The sequence below is a fragment of the Colletotrichum gloeosporioides genome (genome assembly GCF_011800055.1).
Source record: "Colletotrichum gloeosporioides strain Lc1 chromosome Unknown consensus_7, whole genome shotgun sequence".
Lineage (NCBI taxonomy): Eukaryota > Fungi > Ascomycota > Sordariomycetes > Glomerellales > Glomerellaceae > Colletotrichum > Colletotrichum gloeosporioides.
In genome coordinates this window covers 1,530,525-1,551,262 of record NW_025544652.1, presented here as the reverse complement: position 1 = coordinate 1,551,262, position 20,738 = coordinate 1,530,525, and the positions used below count along the sequence as shown (strand labels likewise).

The 20,738-nt window shown below is 49.6% G+C and overlaps 5 protein-coding genes across 5 annotated transcripts; 3 read left to right on the top strand and 2 right to left on the bottom strand.

Annotated features, from left to right (window-relative positions):
* Positions 1-494: 494 nt before the first annotated feature.
* On the top strand, positions 495-1,881 carry GCG54_00001814 (Cystathionine beta-lyase; the record flags this gene model as incomplete). Its single annotated transcript, XM_045401918.1, has 2 exons — positions 495-1,739; positions 1,795-1,881. 2 exons carry the CDS (start codon positions 495-497, stop codon positions 1,879-1,881), a joined length of 1,332 nt encoding a protein of 443 aa, XP_045270647.1.
* Positions 1,882-2,352: 471 nt separating this feature from the next.
* On the bottom strand, positions 2,353-3,922 carry GCG54_00001813 (Membrane protein TMS1; the record flags this gene model as incomplete). Its single annotated transcript, XM_045401917.1, has 3 exons — positions 2,353-3,649; positions 3,702-3,781; positions 3,872-3,922. The coding sequence occupies 3 exons, from the start codon at positions 3,920-3,922 to the stop codon at positions 2,353-2,355; spliced, it is 1,428 nt and encodes a 475-aa protein (XP_045270646.1).
* A 2,086-nt stretch (positions 3,923-6,008) lies between these two features.
* On the top strand, positions 6,009-7,898 carry GCG54_00001812 (uncharacterized protein; the record flags this gene model as incomplete). Its single annotated transcript, XM_045401916.1, has 4 exons — positions 6,009-6,104; positions 6,186-7,159; positions 7,212-7,354; positions 7,414-7,898. The coding sequence occupies 4 exons, from the start codon at positions 6,009-6,011 to the stop codon at positions 7,896-7,898; spliced, it is 1,698 nt and encodes a 565-aa protein (XP_045270645.1).
* A 1,197-nt stretch (positions 7,899-9,095) lies between these two features.
* Positions 9,096-12,720, bottom strand: GCG54_00001811 (GPI inositol-deacylase; the record flags this gene model as incomplete). The annotated part of the gene is made up of 2 exons (XM_045401915.1): positions 9,096-11,939; positions 11,995-12,720. The coding sequence occupies 2 exons, from the start codon at positions 12,718-12,720 to the stop codon at positions 9,096-9,098; spliced, it is 3,570 nt and encodes a 1,189-aa protein (XP_045270644.1).
* A 4,545-nt stretch (positions 12,721-17,265) lies between these two features.
* Positions 17,266-20,574, top strand: GCG54_00001810 (Mismatch repair endonuclease PMS2; the record flags this gene model as incomplete). The annotated part of the gene is made up of 3 exons (XM_045401914.1): positions 17,266-17,298; positions 17,365-17,461; positions 17,546-20,574. 3 exons carry the CDS (start codon positions 17,266-17,268, stop codon positions 20,572-20,574), a joined length of 3,159 nt encoding a protein of 1,052 aa, XP_045270643.1.
* Positions 20,575-20,738: the final 164 nt, after the last annotated feature.

The window sequence follows — 20,738 nt, the reverse complement described above, 5'->3', positions numbered from 1 at the left end:
ACGTCATTCGTGGGGCCCCATAATATCAAAGACGGGGCCTGTACTGCGCTGCGGAACGCTGTAGTCATACCTAATTGCGCTGTGCCCAAGTCCCCTTTTGTAAAACTTCTCCTACGCACATCGTCAATCGTCGACTCACCCTCTCTCCAGCAATCACCTGCTTTACTCGAGTACGCCGGTGCTGCGTAGGACAATTGATTTGCTGAGCAATTCAGTCTGTCCGCGGCGAGAAGTCTGGCTCGTTACGAGACCAGCGGTAGAGTACTCGATTTCCCGGCCCTCCGGACCTTCGGTCTCATCACCATTTACGCCCTCGTCCGTCCAATTGAAGGATCGATCGCTGCTGTACACAGACACTGATCCGTCAGCACTCGTCTGTTCCATTAGTCCCTCTATCAGAACAGGACTTGAATTCCGAAGCCGACCTGTTGTTTGACAGATCAGTCGGCGTCCCCTCTGCCTGCACCATTGCCCCGCCATCGCCACAACTCAACATGGCCACACCGCCAAACAACGGACCTGTCGAAAAGTCCAGCAACCCGCTCAAGCGGGTTGACCTTGACGGACACGACCTTCCCCCGTCTCCTGCGCCCTCCAGCCCCCGCAACGGCCGTCGCCGCTATGCCCTCGCCACAGAGCTGGTCTACACCGAAAGCAATGATCAGTATGGCGCTTCCAGCGTTCCCATCTACCAGTCTGCAACCTTCAAGCAGTCGAGTGCTACTGGTGGGGGTGAGTACGACTACACGCGCTCGGGCAACCCGACGCGCACTCACTTGGAGCGCCATTTGGCCAAGATCATGAATGCGACGAGAGCTCTCGCCGTTGGCTCCGGCATGGGCGCCTTGGACGTTATCAGCCGCCTGCTGCGCCCGGGCGATGAAGTCATTACGGGAGATGATCTGTACGGAGGTACCAACCGACTTCTTACATACCTTTCTTCGAATCAGGGCATCGTCGTGCACCACGTCGATACTACCCACGTCGACTCCGTCCGACAGGTCATCTCTGACAAGACGGCCATGGTTCTTCTCGAGACGCCGACGAACCCTCTTATCAAGATTGTTGACATTCCGTCCATTGCTAAACTGGTTCACGATGCTAACGAGAAAGCTTTGGTCGTCGTTGACAACACCATGCTCTCTCCTATGCTTCTGAACCCGCTGGATATTGGCGCCGATATTGTTTACGAGTCGGGCACCAAATATCTGTCGGGTCATCACGATATCATGGCTGGAGTCATTGGTGTGAACGACTCATCCATCGGAGATAAGTTGTACTTCACCATCAACTCCACCGGCTGTGGCCTCTCGCCCAACGACTCGTTCTTGCTCATGAGAGGCATCAAAACCTTGGCAATTCGCATGGAGAAGCAGCAAACCAATGCTCAGCAAATCGCAGAGTTCCTCGAGTCTCATGGCTTCAAGGTCCGCTATCCCGGACTCAAGTCTCATCCCCAATATGAGCTTCACTGGTCCATGGCGCGTGGTGCTGGTGCCGTTTTGTCTTTTGAGACGGGCGACGCCGCTCTGTCGGAGAGGATTGTTGAAGCTGCCAAACTGTACAGCATCAGTGTCAGTTTCGGTTGTGTCAATAGTTTGATCAGCATGCCTTGCCAGATGAGCCACGCCAGCATTGATGCTAAAACCCGGAAGGAGCGACAGATGCCGGAAGATCTCATTCGACTGTGCGTTGGAATTGAAGACGTCGCTGACCTCATTGAGGATCTCTCAAGAGCTGTAAGTAATCGACCGGGTTGACTTGACTGGCCAGGAGTGTTGACAACATGATTAGCTTGTTCAGGCAGGAGCTGTTAATGTAACCCTTGACGGCTTCCATGCCACATCGTCCGTCCGGCAAGCTAGAGAGACCTCGGTATGATACCCGAGTGGGAACTTCCCAGCCGCTTCGCGTGCGATGAATGGAAGAAATTCCATTTCATTCCATGCTAGGGTTTTGTTCGAGGTAGCTGGATTGGCGTAAAACTGAGTAAACAGTGGAACTTGATGACCGTGGAAAACAAAGTAAATATAGCTCGTTGTTGATGTTTGACTCGTTGCCCTAGCCTTTCCAACTGAGTGATCCAAGTTACAAAATTGATTTCGGTCAGGAAATGCAAGTTTCGATTCGGACTGCCGATACTCCACATGGACAATAAATTCGCACGCTTGAAGTATACTGGAATCCATGTGATAATAACAGATCAGAACATTCAATTCACACCAATATGCCTTATCAGTCTAACACTCAAACGAGTCGCCTTGCAAAATATGGCACGATACGACTAGCGAACTGCGCGTCCTCCCCCTCCCCATGGAGCCTCTGCAGGGTCTTGATGCGGGAAAATGACGTTTAGGAAAAATCGAAGCGGTCTGGCAAAACCACAGGCGCGACCAAGGTCCAAGCGTACATCGCGTAGCATACCCAAGCGCTCACAATCTTCACCCAGCTTGCCCAGTAAGATCGGCCGACAGGCGCAAAGTTACCATCGCTGTGGTCGTCCCAGCTCTGAGTAAGCAAAGTAGCAATCCAGGTCGTGGCCAAGAAGAAAATAATGTGGAAGACGCTGTAGTTGTATTGAGTCCTGGTGCGCTCGTCATCACCCGGGGTATGGTTCCCGGTCTCGCTCTCGTCGTCGGAGAGGAGGGCGTCGGCTGGCAAGCTACCCTCCTCAACTGCCCTGCGAAGAGCCTCTGCCCGCATTTGCTTGTGTGCGTTAGGTTGCTGCGTCACAAGATCATGCTCATCTTCCTCGGGAAGCCGAATGCCGCCCGCAGAGCCCAAACCGAGACTTTGCGTAGCAGCCCGAGTCGTCGTGTATGCCACTGTGAGCATAGTGACTATGGCGCCAATGACGATCGAAGTTGTTCGAGTACCCTGAGCCCGTATCAGGGGGTTACACTGTCTGTCATCCGGCTCCATGGAGACAGCTGACATTGTCAGGTATGTGCAGTAGACGGCAACCATTGCCCCCTGAGCGAGCCCAGCTTTGGGATTGTACTCCTGTACGGTGGGATGAACCGAGATAAAGGAGATTCCAACCCAAAGCAAGAGGTTGATGGTGATGGCAGCCTGATTCATGGCACAGCCATCCTTGGCAAAGAAGATGTACTGGACAATGGTCATGGCAAGCGAAGCCAAGTACATTCCCAACGTAGAGCCGATGAGTACTGTGCGCCACACCTTGGAGTCGGTTTCTTCAATCTGCTCCAGGCAGTACTCTGCCCAATTGTGGGCAAGATCCACAAGCAGAATAAGACCAAGGATGAGGAACAGCATGCCGCCCACCTGAGCAATGTATGAGCCCCAAAATTGGAAGAACTCGTCGGGAATCAGGAATGAGAGGACTATCAGAGCGAGCCATGCGATGATCTTTGGTCCCCAGTATCCGTTTTGAATGGCAGCGCGCGGGTTCTTGGACGAGCTCACACCAAAGAGGAGACCGGCGAAGATAAGGTGGAAGAGGCCAAGAGCAAAATTGAATCGATGAACAGCCATCCAGCCGTAGCAGTTGCCGGTGGGACAACCGATTTTGACATAGTCAAGCATCAAATGTTCCAGCTTTTTGATCGCCCATGGCGTGAGCATTATCCAGGAGAGAATCGAATTGACGAGGAGTATAAGAGCGTAGCCGATACGAGTAGCGACACTGTCATGGCAGTTAGCTCCGCATTGTCTCTCGCGATGTTGTTGGAACATACCTATTGCCGCATTTCCCGCATGCGCTGCACACGGCAGAACACGTAGCCGCACCACAGCAACTGGCAGCAAAGCCGATGACCTGATAAGCGTTAGTCGTAAGGAGCCGTTTGCGCGACAGACAGTAACATAGCTAGGCTTGTAAGCCAGGCGAAATGGGAACTTGACCTACCGTGCCCATGCTTGGCACCGCCATCAGCGGCAGAGAAAGCAAAGCACCCATGGCGCCGTTCCGTTAGGATGTGAGCAGTCGATCGTAGGTATGGGCTCAATCGATTGAGAAGAGACGGCGAGGTGATCGTGGTGTGGTGTTGTTGCTGTGGATTGTTGTACTCACGTACTTCAAGTGGCTGGCAGCGACTCGTCGAACAACGCGGCTCCAATGTTGGAGGCGGAGTGGGCACGTGCGATTACGTACCTTGTCTTCACTACCTAGGCACCTTACCTTTTACCTTGCCTAGTACAGAGTACTTGTATGTATTACATAATCCAAGGCGGTAAGGTAGCGGCCCGGCGGGGACTTCTACTAGTACAGGTCGGGTCCACGGGTATGTCACTCCGAATTTCCGGCCCCACCTCAACCTATCACCTACTTACATACACTTGTAACGCGCTGGATTCTCTAGGTACCTAGGCTTAGATTCGCGGAGAGGCCGACGTCGGCGGAGGTCGGCCGGCACTGCAAGACTTCCGAAGGCACTGGCCCCGTCGTCATGGAACCCACCTGCTAATTACCAACTTGCGATAGCCCGACTTGCCTCAATCCAAGCATACTGGACAGTGCAATGAAACCCGAAATGTGAATGATTGGACTGACCTGCTAGAGCAAACCATCCGCTGTGCACCAAGGGTCTTGGTCTGCTTGAGTTTCAAATTCGCTGGGGGTTCCAGGTGCATTTGGCACGAAGCACGGCATTGTCGAGTTGTCTCGCGTGCCGTATGTTATCAGCTCAAACCCACTTCAAAATGTGTGCTTCATGCATGCCGGCCACAAACGTAAAATAATGTTTCCCCTTTGGTACTCAGCATCTTATCTATTCTACAGTCATGCAACGACTGCTCGTACCTCGGCATCTGCAACTGTTAATACGCAACCCCGCCTTTGTATCGGCCACGGATCATACACCCGGAACTTTGGACTCTGTACTACATATAAGAAGAAGGACTTATTCATCTCCCACCCGATTTCCAAGGCTCGATTTGCTGGGCCAGCCGCAACTACTGAGGTGTGCTAGCGCCACCTGACAACTTTGTCTACAGGTCAAATGACCGCCTGCTTAGATCTTACTTAAGTATCCAGAGAGCGGTTGCCGAGACATAAGGGCCAAGTTTGACAGATTGCCCGGCGGAAATGGGGGGGAGCTCTTGAGCAGAGTACTCCGTACCTCAGGATCAATAGCCACTTGCTGTCTGCAGGGGCTCTTGGACTGCGTACCGTCTTCAGGCTCAGGCTGGGCCAGGATAGCAATCAGGCGACAGCAGCAACAGGGCAGAGATAGCGAGATTGGCGTGGCAGGCCCGTCCGTTTGACACATGCACGCGATGCACGCCTGGATGCCCAGAAGATGCAATGTATCGAGTACTACGGCTTTTACGTTAACAGTATGTAATACCTAGACGACCATTGGTACTCGTTACGTAGTGGTTTGGCCGATTTGGCAAGCCACTTGTACCGGAAAGCAGATTGCTGCAGCGTCGCAAGGTAGCCCGAGGAGCCCATCCCCAGGGGGCACCCAATTGCTTTCTTCCCAAGACCTCCCTGAACCTCCGCGACCCCTGTATCTCCCTAGCAAATGCAGGTGCACGGAGCAGGTCAGGGAACCTACCACGAGTATCCGCACCCAAGGTACGTTGCGATTTCCGCACTCCGCAGGAGGATTCGTGATCCCAAAGATAAGGGATCCGGCATCGTCCTGTCCTCTTAACCTCACTACCACCACCACCTCCTCCGCCATCTGCTTCCCGTCTACCACCAACTACACTCCGACGCCTACCACGACCGCTGTCGCCCCCGGCCATCCCTTCTTCAACACTACGGGCTTTATACGGCTGCTACTTCTTCTGAAATCTCCATGTTGCATGGCTACAGTCTCACCCGCATCGCCATGATCATTGCACCTCCGATAGTCCAAGTACACTGAGCCGAAACATTCCAATAATCATCTTCATCTCTTCGAGAGTTTGCCACCATCGCTTCCGCTGATCGTCTCTTCCCCGAGTGGTACCAACGAACCGACCCCGACAGTCTTCTGTTTTCTCAAAGCATGGTAGCTTGAAAACGCGCGTTCCTCGATTCGAAACTATATAAAATGGCCAACCCGAAAGAGAGGGAGAAGGAGCTGCACCGCGCGCGCCTCGTCGCCAGCGTTGCGGCAACCGTCATCTCCCTTGCCTGTGGCACCAACGTGAGTTGGCGCCTGGATCGTTCCCCAAAAGCACCATGTTCGCGAAAGGACCACGGCCGCTAACAAGCTGTTATTGTGCAGTACGTCTACTCAGCATGGGCACCACAATTTGCCGAGAGATTGAAACTCTCCTCGACTGAAACGAACGTCATCGGCCTCTCAGCCAACTTGGGAATGTACTCACTAGGCGTTCCCGTCGGCATGCTAGTCGATCATAAAGGCCCTCGGTCTGCAGTCATTGGTGGTTCCGTTCTGCTTGCTCTCGGTTACTTCCCTTTCCATATTGCCTACGATCGCGCGGCCGGCGCTGTCCCGCTTCTCTGCTTCTTTTCGTACCTAACCGGCCTCGGCGGCTGTATGGCCTTTGCTGCCGCTGTCAAGACGTCCGCCCTCAACTGGCCTCATCATCGCGGCACTGCAACTGCTTTCCCCCTCGCTGCGTTTGGCCTGAGTGCCTTTTTCTTCTCAACATGCGGCACCCTCTTCTTTCCGGGAAATACCAGCGCCTTCCTGGCCCTACTCTCCTTTGGAACCTGCGGCTTAACTTTCCTCGGCTTCTTCTTCCTGCGTGTCTGGCCCCATACCAGCTACCATAGCCTGCCCGCCAGTGACGTCCTGTCCGGCTCACAGCAGCTTCATCGTACGTCCTCGGAGGAGGCAAAAGCCAACCGCTCCGGTCATGGGCGCCGCTCTTCCTTGGTTGAACCTGGTACGTCGCCCAAAAACACAAACAATACTACTACAACCACTCTCAATCCCACCGCCGACAACGAGCCGATTTCCCCTCGGAATGCACCGTCTGCGCCGTCTCGCGAGGCTGATGAGGCGCAAATCGAAGCCGTCGACGACGCCGATGATTACGAGCCCGACGAGACGTCCTCGCTAGTGTCGAGCTCCTCTTCAATGCCCGGTGATGTGTTTGTTCAGAGTAGTGTTGATATGGATCGTTCTCATCGTGTAGATATTCGTGGTTGGCACCTGTTTCGTGAACTCGACTTTTGGCAGCTGTTTTGCATCATGGGCATTCTGACCGGTATCGGGTTGATGACTATCAAGTACGTTCCTCATATTTCCTTCCGCTATCTGTGTAAATCAAGTGCTAAACAGCATTCTCAGCAACATCGGTAACGACGTGAAAGCACTTTGGCGCCACTGGGACGAATCAGTTGATGAGGCATACCTCATCACCATGCAACAGCTGCACGTTTCTATCCTATCACTGTGCAGCTTTGCCGGCAGACTGCTGAGTGGTATGTCTTCCCCGACTTGGCCAGGCCACACAAACCCCAAACTGACCTGTCGCGAAAAGGTGTTGGCTCGGATTTCATTGTCAAGGTCCTTCACGGTAGTCGGGTATGGTGCCTTGTCGCATCCAGCGCCGTGTTTTTCGTCGCTCAAATTCTGGCGCTGAATGTCACCAATCCTCACCTCTTGGGCTTGGTCTCTGGCTTATCAGGCATCGCCTATGGCTTCCTCTTTGGTGTCTTCCCCTCAATCGTTGCTGAAACATTCGGCATCCACGGCCTCAGCCAGAATTGGGGTTTGATGACACTCTCTCCTGTTGTTTCGGGCAACATTTTCAACATCTTTTACGGCAAAATCTACGATCAGCACAGCATTCTTGGCCCGGACGGCGAACGCGTTTGCCATGACGGGCTTGATTGCTACCGTGCCGCCTATCTTATGACCTTGGCGTCGTGCTCGGTTGGCCTAGTTCTGACGCTCTGGGTCATCCGACACCAACGCGTGAAGTGGGCCAAGGAGGAGAAGGACAAAGCTGAACAGCTGGATTAGTATGGCAAATCGTCAAGTTGTTATTGGACTGGCTGCGTGTCAGCTACAACAGATCTTTGATACCGAGGAGAAAACCTGCCGGTCTCAACAGTGGAGAAGAAGCACTTCTAAACGTGGTCGTCGCCGATATGGCGTAGACACCACAAATGACAATGTCACATAGACGGCGGGCGTTAGATTTGAGAGACTTTGTCATGGGGCAATGGCGCACTCTGGTCATAGAATGATGGTAGCTTTCCTTCTTAACTTTCGTGAAATTCGCACTTAGCATTTCGCAAGCACTTCATCTGCATCAAGCGCTGCAGCGAGAAGATCGTGACACCCCATCAGCCATGATGCATGTGCCCAAGTGAACACAAGGGCCCGCTCCAACTGTCTGCACTGTTTCCATTACCCCTTCGCGCTCTTCGTGCAACCCAAGCACCGCTTGCTGTGCCTCTAATGCCTGGCAAGTGCGGGGCTGTCGTGTGGGCGCAACTAATAATCATATTGGTCTCCCTGACCTCGTCCTAACAGTTGTTCAACACCTCCCTGATGTTGAGGTTGCGGTCTCATTTGAACCGCGGGCGCATTAAAAAAATCGCATCAAGCGCTAGAAATCCCTCCTCCCGGTGCAGCATTATGGCAGTCACTTGTAAAGCGAAAATGCCCTTTGTAACCTGTTCTCCGTCTCTTGTAGCGAATCCATAAGCTCCAGGCATACATTTACGTTCGTCCCCTTACGATAGCGTCAAGAAAAGAGCGAAGGGAAAAACAAGAATAAACCAAGCCGGGGTGTGCTAAAAGGCGCCATGCCCATTCCAGGCGGAAACTTGTTCGTTTCAGCGCCTCCAGCCAGATACCGTATGAACTCCAAGCCAATGCAAGATGCAAACGAACAAAACAATAAAACCACGAAAGACTGTGCCGACGCCGACATCGTGGTCTAAAGGTCCGGTTTTAGCTGGGCACCAAACCGAGGCAAGAGAGGTTCTGGCGCCAAGCAAAGAAAGCCGAGACGTCTATATTGGAGAAGACAAGAACACCTGACCAAGGAGCACCTGGGCAGTACCCACGGCGAGGGGGTTTTTGGGACTGCCTCATATGTACAGTGTGCGAGAAATGAAAAGAGGGTGGCTTTCAATGAAGTCGGTGCGAACCGGCTGCCTAGACATCGCGTGCCGTTCACTTCACCCGACATGGTGTCGCGCCGGTTTCCTATGGTGTTTTGCCGCCCTTTCGATCCGCATTTGAACCGTTTTCAAATATCGAGCTGAAGCCCGCTAGGTGCCAATTTTCTGCTGTAGAGTGAATCACGACCAGCCATGCTGCCACCAGGTTGACGAGGTAATGTAGCATATATGCATAAGAAACCCCGTAGATAGCGGCGTAGATTGCCGTTCCGAATAGCAGCACACTGGTCAAATGTCGGAGCTTGCCAGTGACCCTCGGCACCATTTTGCCAGTAGTCATGTTCTCCACTAGTAAAATGAACGGCATGATGGAGAGTACGTTATGGTGCGATGAGAATGGTGTAAGCCAGTGTACGGCGAGGTTGCGGATCCAGACGGCTAATATCGGCAGATTGATGGGAAGTACCCATAGCATGAGCAGCAGAATCGAGTGGGCGTAGTGATAGAAGTCATACGCTGGTGCAGACTTTTCTGAGGCTATTCTGAGAGCCCTTACAACTGTGAATAGCTGGACGAGACATGCCACCAAGTACGCGAACTGATACGGAATGAAGGTTGAAACCAGAAATAGTAGGATGGCGGTGGTTATCATGCGACGTCGAGGTGAGGATGGAACAAATATAGGCGAATGGGCTCTCCGCCGTTCGTCTCTACTACCATGGCCAAAGGGGTGAACGGCTACCCAAGAGTAGACAACGCCAAGAAGTTGTGTAAGCGCCAGAGTAACGAAATGGAGCACGGCGCAAACACCGATGCAAACGACCCCGATGAGAGGTATAAGAAACCAAAAGAAAGGATCTTGTGTACCCGTCAGGAGATCGTTGCTTTGGAAGTCGCCCGCAGCAGACGTTGTGTTGCGCCAATGCCAAAACCCACCAGGCCCTGTTGGCCATGATCCTGTCATTGACAAGGATAGAAAGGTCAATGACAGCAGCATGAGTGGTAGAGATTGTCGTAAACAGAGATCCAGACTTTCAGAAAACGAGATGAACGTGCCTGTCGTGTCGTATACCCGGAACTGTTTGCGAAGCACGAGGGCTACCACCAGCAGCGGGAATGCTGCAAAAACCGTTCGATATCGCATGTACAGCTTTCCAAGACTTCCCAAGGTGTCGACCGTTAATTTGACTTGAATGCTGGACTCACAAGTCGGGTCTGTCCAGAATTGAAAGCTCAGTCCCTGTTCATCGTGCCTCTTTGGCCGCAATGGGGGAGGGACAAATGGCGCCACTCCATGAATGCTGACACTGGCATGTCGAGCGTTGACAAAATATTTTGACTCGTACGGTTGAGCGAGATACTGACGGATCAACGGAGAAAATATCTCAGCTTTGCCGCCGCAGACCTGATTGCCGACCTCCAAGTTATAAGCTAGCAAGCTGGACTGAAGAGCAGGGACATTGATTTCCGCCACCATAGGGCGGCTAGCTGGCAGCCTCAATGTCATGCCAAACGCCAACAGTCGTCGAAGGCTAATATTACGCGTCCTGTGCGATTGCGAGTGGTCGCTAAACTCTGCTACGACGAAGTTTGTCGTAGGCTTGAGTGCTTTGTCGATAACAGCAATAAACTGATGATCAGCGATGTCTTCGGTGTCATATTGTAGATATGAAAATGGACGTGTCGCAGGCTCACTGTCAACGGCGAACGGATGACGATGGGACTTGGTTGAAGCGGGCAACAGCATGGCGTCGTTTGCGGCGTTCTTGCATGCCAGTCGAGTGGACCCTGTACTGTCTCCTGACAGGTCCATATTCAAGGAGAACAAGGTCGTGGCCTGACCAGGTTGGAGGGGGAACACGCTGCAAAAGAGCACTTCGAGCTTTCCGTGCTCCCCCGATTTGTCGAGGCCAACGTCAGTCAAAAGAGTGAATCGCTTCTCTGGGGTTCCTTGCGGGGGAACAGGGAGCAAATGAGCCCTCGGTTTCGAACTCAGTCCCAGTTGACGCAATACCAAACGCTCGCCCTGGGCCATGATATCATTTGAGTTGTCTTCCAGTGTGAGCAGCGTAGATGGACCCTCGGAAGGCAATGTTTTCTCGGCAATGGACTCCATACCCGTGAGAAGCCATTTCTTGAACACCCTCATCCTCTCGGCTCTGGGTTTTGTCTGCGATGACCGATGGACATCAACAACGTCGTACATAGCTCGTGCCACAACTTTTCTGAACTGGTCACACCATAGAATCGCCTGGTGATCCATGCTGGTCCAGACCTTGGGGATACCGGTGGTAAAGACGGTGAAGCCGTGGGTCTCGGGAATTATCGACTCAACACTAGCATAGTCAGATGGTACTACCGTGTCCAAGCCCCCTCCAGCAATCGAGACGAGAGTAACGTGCCACAGTGGGTTATTGTTGGCCCACTTCTGCGAGTAAGCTCTGCGCCAGTAATCGTTGATGTCCTCGTAGATCTTTACAATCTGCCCATCAAAAGTGACAGGAGGACGGGAATGCGGGGCAGACATGGTGATGATGGTATTGATCGAGTAAGACTGGTAGTTGGGCATTATGAGCATGGTGCGCGCTACGATGCCGCCCATGGAGTGGCCCAGGATCAAAACGGACGTCGGGTCTGGCAGGTCCGGGTCTCGAGCTGACATTCGCGGGTCCATATATAAAGACAAGATATACCGAATCGCCTCGTTCAGGTATTCCGCCTGGTCCAGCATGGTCTGTCCATGGAATGCAGTGATATCCTCGTTGAAGTCGACGGTGAAGAAGTCAAGGTTGCGGGCACCAGCGGCGGCCGCAGCCTCGTCATGTTGTAGGGACTCGTGGAAATAGTTTGCGGCCTCTGCTGCTATCGGACGAACTTGTTTGTAGCTTCCAGCGTTGCCTGGGATGAATAAAACAGGTACACCTCTCAACTAGAGCCTATGTTAACATGGAATGCCGCGTAGGCGCAAGAGACCAAAGACCTACCTTTCTTTCGTCGTCAACGCCTTGCTCGCGATATAAATACAGAGAATATTTCGTCGCGAAGCGGGTATGTTCCGTGTCGAAGTCGCGCAGACGTATATACGTGGGTCGCATGTAAGACATTCGGCATCCCTTGGCATCGAGCTGACGGGTCCAGGACGAATTCAATATGGCGCAAAGCAGGGTGATGCCAAGAACAGTGATAGCAAGGGCGAGAATGGTGATGGACCACGGGCCACGAAATCGAGAGCGACTACTAGTGAAGCGCATTTCAGCCATATTTTCAGTGGTCATGGAGGCTTTCTCGTCGTCGTCGTCTCCGCCTTCGTCGGTGGCGAGGGCGCGATCTCCGTCGTTGTCGTCGAGTTGGTGGACACGGACTACGGACTGGGGGTGGTGGTGGTGGTTGTTCGGGGGTTGGCGCTGTGTGTTGCTTCGACGAGCGGAAGAGGATGAGGGCAACGGCGCGGCCAGGGATGGGTCTGGCAAAGGCGACGGAGAAACAGTTATGGGACGGTTGTCGAATGATACATTCGGTCCATGTTCGAGCTTCCAATTGGCGTTGATTGATCGTCTACTCCTCGCAGAAGACGGTCTCGAGGCAACTGGCAGGTGTTTGGGGTGGGCGACAGAATTGCGGGTGCGAGCAGGCTCTTGGATCGTGGTTACAGGAGGCTCAGCAAGAGGTTCGTCGCTGTCGTCGGTCGAACCCGACGAGCGCCTCTTCATGGATGGAGAGGGCTCGCTCGAGTCTTCCTTGGGAGGAAGTAGTCGGTCGATTGAGCCGTTGGGATACGTTTGGGAGGGAAAGAAGGGGAGAATGGGAGCTGGGGCGATCGTAGGTTAGAGACGATGCGGACAAGCGAGAAGAGGGACGAGAGAAAGAGAGACACATGCTACTAGAAGGGACTTACCTCACCTTTGGAACAAGCGAGTAAGGGTACTGGGACGCTGAGCTGATGCACTGTGATGCGGAAGGGTTTTGGGGGGTGGGACGCTACGTGGTGCTAGGTACCGAGCTACCTGAGGTATCTAGGTAGGTAAGGTAGGTAAGGCGGGTAAGGTACATTGGGCTTGCAGCAACCTACCTAGCACAAGTGAGAGGTCGGCTAATAGGTGTTCTTGAGACCCCCATCAGAGAGCGCCTGCAGACCTACGTGCCTAAGGTAGGTACCTGTAGAGGCTCGGAAATGTCAATTGGGGCCTGAAGTGGCCTGTGGTTCTGGATGCGCTGTCATGGACGAATAACCAGCGGCTGTGCAGGCTTTGACAGTGCATTGAAAGTTCCCGCGGTTCCGCTGCGTTGGGCTGGGAATGCGGGCAGTGATAAGCCGAATACCTACCGCATGTGCTTTACATGTACCTGGTAAGTAGGTGCCTTAGATTACCTCGTTTCTTCATTCTTCTACCTCAAGGTACCTGATCACCCATCCCCTTATCTCCAGGTAAGGTTCGATAGGTACCTCTGGATAAATTGCCTAGGTAGTAGGTATTTCTCTAGACAGGCACCTACCTGCCTCCTCACTAACATGCTCGCCGACCTAGGTGCCTTGTGAAGGTCGTTCTCAGAAGCTTCTGCGACCCGGGCCTCCCGATTTGCTGTTGTACCGTAAATGCAGAAAAAATAATTGCCTCAAATGCACCCTACACTTGTACTCGTGCATAGGTAGTGATAGGTCCAGGCTAAGAGCTGGCCTTGCATTGATTACGGAAGCATGGTGTGTTAGGTAGACCCCTGGTCCCTCTCGGTCTCCTTTCCCTCTGATCTCACGCGCTGCCCCGGCATCCCTGGCCCTCTAACCGCCTATCATTACCCCAATGTGACATGAAACGTTTTCTGCTTGTTTCTCCAGCAAACGCTGTGTTGGTCGCTGCCCTCTTTTTCTTCTTCTTTTCTTTTGACATAATCATCCTCTGTCTTTTTATTTTGTTTTGGTTCCGGCCTTGCATCTACTTCCGGCACGTACGCTCACGCCCGCCACCTTGGAATGCAAGAGTAATACGCGACCACAAAGTAGCCTCAAAGATAAGCCAGACCAGGTTCGTTGATCCGCTGAGCTCACCAAGCCTGGCCAGAACAAGATCGAGATCCGACGCAGTCAACGGCAGGTAATCTCCGTTACGGCGCTGTGCTCTGCACGTTTTCTTCCATCTACAGATATCCACTGTAGCGGTAGAGATGGCTAGCTCCGCCGCCAATGGCTTCAATAAGTCAATACCTTATGTATGAATGTCTTGGCTGTGGACTGGATGTACCTAGACGGGTAATTCGCAGTGGACACCTCAGACAACGGCCCGATCTGCCACAAGCCCATCAAACCCCTGTTCGGCACGGTACTCATGGACCTTTGTCGTGTACCCGTGGATTTTCTGTAAGGTCACTGCTCAGGACCAATGACGAGCTTACGACTCCCAAAATCTCAGAGGCGATGGGTTTCGTGGGCCAGCACTGCGCTTGTAACGAGGCCAGATATGGTCGCCGTTTCCTTGTTCCTTGAGACGCCGGCCTCTGTACAATTTGTCTTTCTTCAGCGAACCGTATCTTGTCTCCGGAGAAAGATTACGAATGGCTTTTCGGCAGTAATTGGTCGCTAAGTACGCATCTGCTGACTACCAGATTAGCGGACTGACGGCCCACGTTTCTAGTGTCCACTTACCCTATAAGTCCCGAATGTCAAGCATTTTTTTACTACCAAGAAACGCGCAGGGTTCCCGTGCACCACTTGCATCACTTCGCTTTTTTCGGCAAAGGCATAAAAAGCACTACTTTTTTCGGCTGAAGTAAGTAAATTTCGCTTATTAGTATAATCTCTACTATAAAATAAATCGATTAGCTAAGTAAGGATATCTAAGTCTATAAGTAGTACTTCTATCTCTAAGCCCTCTAGAATCTACTACTCTAATTTAACTAACTCTTCTTTAGTAATTATCTCTTATATTAATAGTAGTAGTAGTAATAAGTAGCTACCTCTTTAGGTATATAAATAATTTAGAACGTAGCTATTTATATAGATAAAAGCTAGCTTATTAGCTATATTAGGATCTAATCTATTATAAGTATAGTTATATATATAATTAAGTATTAAGAAGCTTCTCTTAGAAAGTATAGATATAGCGATATAGTTAAATAATTATAAGGCTAAAGTTACTAATTATAACCTTATTAACTTTACTAACCCTTAAGCTATATATAGCTATATCTAAAGGTCCTAAAATGCTATAATAAGGTAAAAAAGAAGCTCTTAGGTATACTATAGATTAATAAGTTTAATACGCTAAATATAAGTAATCTTAAGAGTAGAGGTATAGCTATTAAAGTAAGTAAAAGTTATCTTATACTCCTTATTAGTTAATAAGTACTTAAGTATTTATAGTATAAGGGTAGTAGTAATAATATTAATTAGGTATAACTACTTTTTATAGTATATATTATACTTCTATTAGATTAGTAGTTAATTAATATTAAGGTTACTACTAGCCTTAATAGCTTATTATATCTCTTATAGAGAGTTCTAATATAGTAATATATAGCTAAGATAAGAGTAGTTAGTTTTAAAGGTTTTAATTATAGAGGTAACTAGCTTAAGAAGGCACTATAAAGCCTCTACTTTAATCTAAAAGAATTTATTATTAATTAAGGTAATAATACTAACTATAAGTATAAGGGTACCCTCTCTAATAGTATTAAAGTATTATTTAGTAATATCTAAGTAAGTAATATAATTAAGTAGGGTAACTTTAGAGTTAAGTATAGAGTAGAGGTACTACTTTATATTACTTTAGTAAGTGAATAATAAAGTAATTAGTAACTTCTACTTATTATTATAGACCTTCTTTTACTCTTACTATAAGTATACTAACTATAACTTAGTATTATAGAAATAAGCTATAATTTTAGTAACCTTTTAAATAATAAGTAGGTAAGATACTAACTTATAGATATTACTAATAAGTAGTTAAATACTATATAAGTTATAAAAGATAAGTAAGTAGTAGTAGAGAGAGAGTAATTATAATAGGTTATTATAGAGAGATCTTATTATACTATTTATATCTATAGTAATACTATTAATATAAGAGAGTTTAATAACGCTTTAAGTAGTTATAATATCCTCTAGGATAGGTAAGAGTTTATTAATACTAGTAGTAATATTATAAAAGTAGTTAGTAGTTACCTAAGTATACTAGTAAAAAGTAAGGCTATTAGGGATATATATTAATATATTAATAACGTAGTTATTACTTAAGTTAGTAGAGCTATTAAAAGTAATATTAAAGTAGGGCGTTTTTTTAATATTAAGTTAGACTTTAGTAAGAATATTATTATAGATATATAGTAGGTAAACCTTATATAAAATATATACTAATAGAGGCTTCTAGTAGGGTTATAGTACTTAAAAGAAGTTATAAAACTATTAATCTTTATAAATAGTAAAAGTATACCTATTAGCAAATATAGTAAAAGCTACTTTATAGTTCAACTTATTAATAAGGGTTTTAAATTCCTCTATAGTAGTTAATTACTAGAGGGTAGTAGTAATTAGAAGTATAAAGTAAGCTTAAGCATTTTAGTATAAATTATATCTCTTAAAATAGGTAGCTTAATATATAATACTAATAATAGTAACCTAGCTATAATATTTATACTAGACTTTTAGTAATTTAGCTATATTATCTATAAAATTCTAAAACTATAACTATATTTAAGAGGCTTTAGCGTTATAAGTAGCTATTATAGTAGTTAAGTAGTAATTTAGGGTAATACTAGTTATAGGAGGAAAAAACGTATAATTTATAATCCTAGTAGAGGGTTAGTAGTTAAAAAAAGCTTATAGCTAGCCTAATCAGGTAAAACGCGCTAGATTAATACGTTATTCTAGAAAAGTGGGTCAAATTATTGCCTTTTTAGGCCGATGCAAAAAGCATGCACTATGCGAAAAAAGCACGATATTTGGAACCCTGGAAACGCGTCCTTCAGAGTGTGCCAAGGCGGCAGTGGCAGTGCATCTAGCGTGGCGACTTGGGCGCGCTGTCTTGTGTTTGGGTGAGTGGCCGCAAGGAGGACAAGGTACCGTGGTAACTCAACTACCTAGCGGCCTTGCTTATGTCAGGTAACCTACCTGCCTCCCTTACCAAGTCGCGACCCAAATGCACCTCACCGGCAAACACACTATACGCGCCTGGCGCGTCTTCCGGTTCAATGACACACTCGATCCATCCTCTTGAAGGAATAAATGTATGGAGTATTGAACTTCGAAGAAACTCACCGTCGAAATGGCCACTATTAAGCCCATCGAGGGCCGCACCGTAAGCTTGATTACACGGCCCCCTGAAAATAATAAAATTACAACCCCCTGCTGACAATTCTCGAAGGTGCATCAAATACAATCTGGCCAAGTCATCGTTGATCTCTGTTCTGTTGTCAAGGAATTAGTCGAAAACAGCATCGATGCGGGCGCCAGTAGCGTAGGTATGGTTGCCAAGCTCATTTCAATCCAGACGTCCTAGCCGTTCTTCTCTTTTCCCACCCTTGCTTGCTGACGGCTCATCGAAGACGTTCGCTTCAAGAATCAGGGTCTCGATTCGATCGAGGTTCAAGACAACGGCTCAGGCATCTCGCATGACGACTACGATACTATTGCCTTGAAGCACTACACTTCGAAGCTTTCAACCTACTCCGATCTAGCAACTCTTGAGACATTTGGTTTCCGTGGTGAAGCCCTGTCTTCACTATGTGCCCTATCGCGGTTCAGTATCGTCACTTGCCTAGCAAAGGACGTTCCCAAAGGCACCAGACTCGAATTCGAAATTTCAGGCAAACTGGGCAATACCAGTGTTGTTGCTGCTCAGAAAGGCACCAATGTCATCGTCGAGAATCTTTTCCATAATCTGCCAGTCCGTCGTCGCGAACTCGAACGCAACATTAAAAGAGAATGGAACAAGGTCATTTCGCTCCTCAACCAGTATGCCTGCATCCAGACAGGTGTCAAATTTACCGTATCACAGCAGCCCAGCAAAGGCAAACGCATCGTTCTATTCTCCACCAAAGGCAATCCGACAACCCGTGAGAACCTCGTCAATATTTTTGGCGCCAAGACGATGATGGTTCTGGTCAAGCTGGACATGTCGCTAGATTTCGACCCCACTGTCAGTCGTGGTGTGAAAAATGCACAGAGGAGTGAAAAGGTTTCTACTGAAGTCCGTGTTCAGGGCTACGTCAGTCGGCCAGCGCATGGCGAAGGCCGCCAGACTCCAGATCGCCAGATGTTTTTCGTCAACGGGAGGCCTTGCGGCTTGCCTCAGTTTGCTAAAGTTTTCAACGAGGTTTACAAGGCATACAACTCGTCACAATCCCCCTTTATATTAGCAGACATTCAACTCGACACACATCTGTATGATGTCAACGTCAGCCCTGATAAACGCACCATCCTCTTGCATGACCAAAATCGAATGTTGGAAAACTTAAGAGAGGCCTTGGCTGCTCTCTTCCGATCACAGGACTACTCTATACCAGTGGGGCAGTCGTACACGCAAAAGCTTCATCGAGGTACCCAAGGCACCGTAATCAACACGGAGGTCGACGGCGACGGCAAAGGTACTCAAACCGAGGCACAAAATACCAAGAAGTCGACGTTCACAGCGAATGAGCCACGCCCAGCCGTCCAGAACCACGGTTCAAGCTCTGAGGATGAAGACGATCGATTCCCACCGCGCAGCAAACAAGTCCGGAAGACTCGTGCGACACAGCAAAAGAAGACATCACCCGCAGACCTACAGTCGCAAAATTTGATGAGTCGCTGGGTTGGAAGAACAGCAAAAGATAGTCGAGAACCCGACGAGCCGCGGTTGAATAGGGGGGGCGATACCAGGATATCGACAACTCCTGGAGAGCCTGGTGAATCACGAGGAGAAGATGAAGTTGCTGAAGAGCCGCCAGAGTCCCCAGTGAAGGTGCTGGATACTACGCCAGCAGACACACTAGAAACCCCTCGGAGGGTGCTAGACTTTCGTGCTCGTCTCGCCGAGCTGGATGAGCGAGAGGACCCCGAAGCACCGTCAAAACATGTACCAAGCACCTCTGAAGGCGGAAAAGCCTCTAACCAAGCTGAGATCCCAGCCGTTACGCCGATTAGGACTCCGGCAGACAACAGCATGCCGGCAGTGGCGCCACGAATGTCGAAAAGACATGCTCCAGATGTTGCTACTATCATCATTGGAGACTCCACCGTCGTAGGGTCAGCAGAAATACACGCTAAAAAATTGAAGCTTGATCAGGGGACAGGACATGCAAAATCCCCCATTAGCAAACCCACGGCCTTAGGTTCATCCTTCGGCTCTCGTTTGACACAGATATTCTCAGCCAATCGATCTAGAGATGAGGCGGGAAATGCCAATGACAGTTTGCAAGATCTAGACAAGATCAGCGCAGCCACAGATGTTGGTAGCCAAGCAAACGGGTCCGATTTGCCCAGTTCCTTTAGAGAGAATCATTCAAGCGAGGCAACGGAGACTGATAGCTTTGTTGAAGAGTTACCAAGTATCCCAGGAGAACTCCACAGCCAAATCGATGCACACAGCTTCAAGTCATCTCGTTTTGACGACGATGCAGCCCTGGATCAGTCTGTTGCAACTGAGCACCAGCCTGAGGAAGGTGAGTTGGAACGAGCTGAGGCTTCCAGTAAGAGGCCCAGTGCTCTCAAAGCCGGAGTCAAGCGGAAGGATGCCACTCTACAACATGAGCAAAGCATAAAGATCAATGAGGGGGGTCTGCACACTCAAATGAGATTGTGGGCATCTGAAATGAAGCGAGCAAATTCACGTCAAACCAACACCCTCAGTGCCTCGGGCTTAGAGTCGCAAGATGCTGAAGAAGTCCTTTCCCTCATTATTACAAAAGCTGACTTTGGAAAGATGACTATCGTTGGCCAATTCAACCTGGGTTTCATCATCGCTGTCCGTTACGCATCAGGCAAAGGGGACGGTGGTAGTTCTAGCAGCGATGACGAGCTCTTCATCATTGACCAGCATGCTTCGGACGAGAAGTACAACTTCGAACGACTGCAGTCGACGACAGTCCTACAATCACAGCGACTTGTGCATCCGAAGCAGCTCGAACTCACGGCTCTTGAGGAAGAAATTGTGATGGAGAACATTGCTGCCTTGAACACCAATGGCTTTCTGGTGGACGTGGACCGGTCCGGCAATCAACCTGTGGGATTACGATGCAAACTTCTCGCTCTCCCTCTAAGCCACGGGACGACCTTTACGCTATCTGACCTCGAAGAATTGATATCTCTCCTGGGGGACTATCAATCTAACGAGGGCGTCTCCGCCCCACGACCCTCCAAGGTCCGTTCAATGTTTGCCATGCGTGCCTGCCGGAGTAGTGTCATGATCGGAAGGGCTCTGGCGCATCAGCAGATGGAGAAGCTTGTCCGTCACATGGGCGAGCTGGATAAGCCTTGGAATTGCCCCCACGGACGACCAACAATGCGCCATTTGAGTGGGCTCGGCTCTTGGGATGAGATAGGGTGGAAGGAGGACAGACCAGGCGTGGACTGGGCCACATATGCCCGGGGCTAAAGGCACAAGGCGCGAGATGGTCTTTGGAGCAGTATCTCTTCTTTTAATGAATCCCTAAACTGTATTTCGTTTCATTCACATGAAACTGTCTCAGACAGTGACCTAAATCCAGTCGGTTTTCTATCTGTCCTGAGGGAGATTTTGCGCAAACACGAACGTTTTTC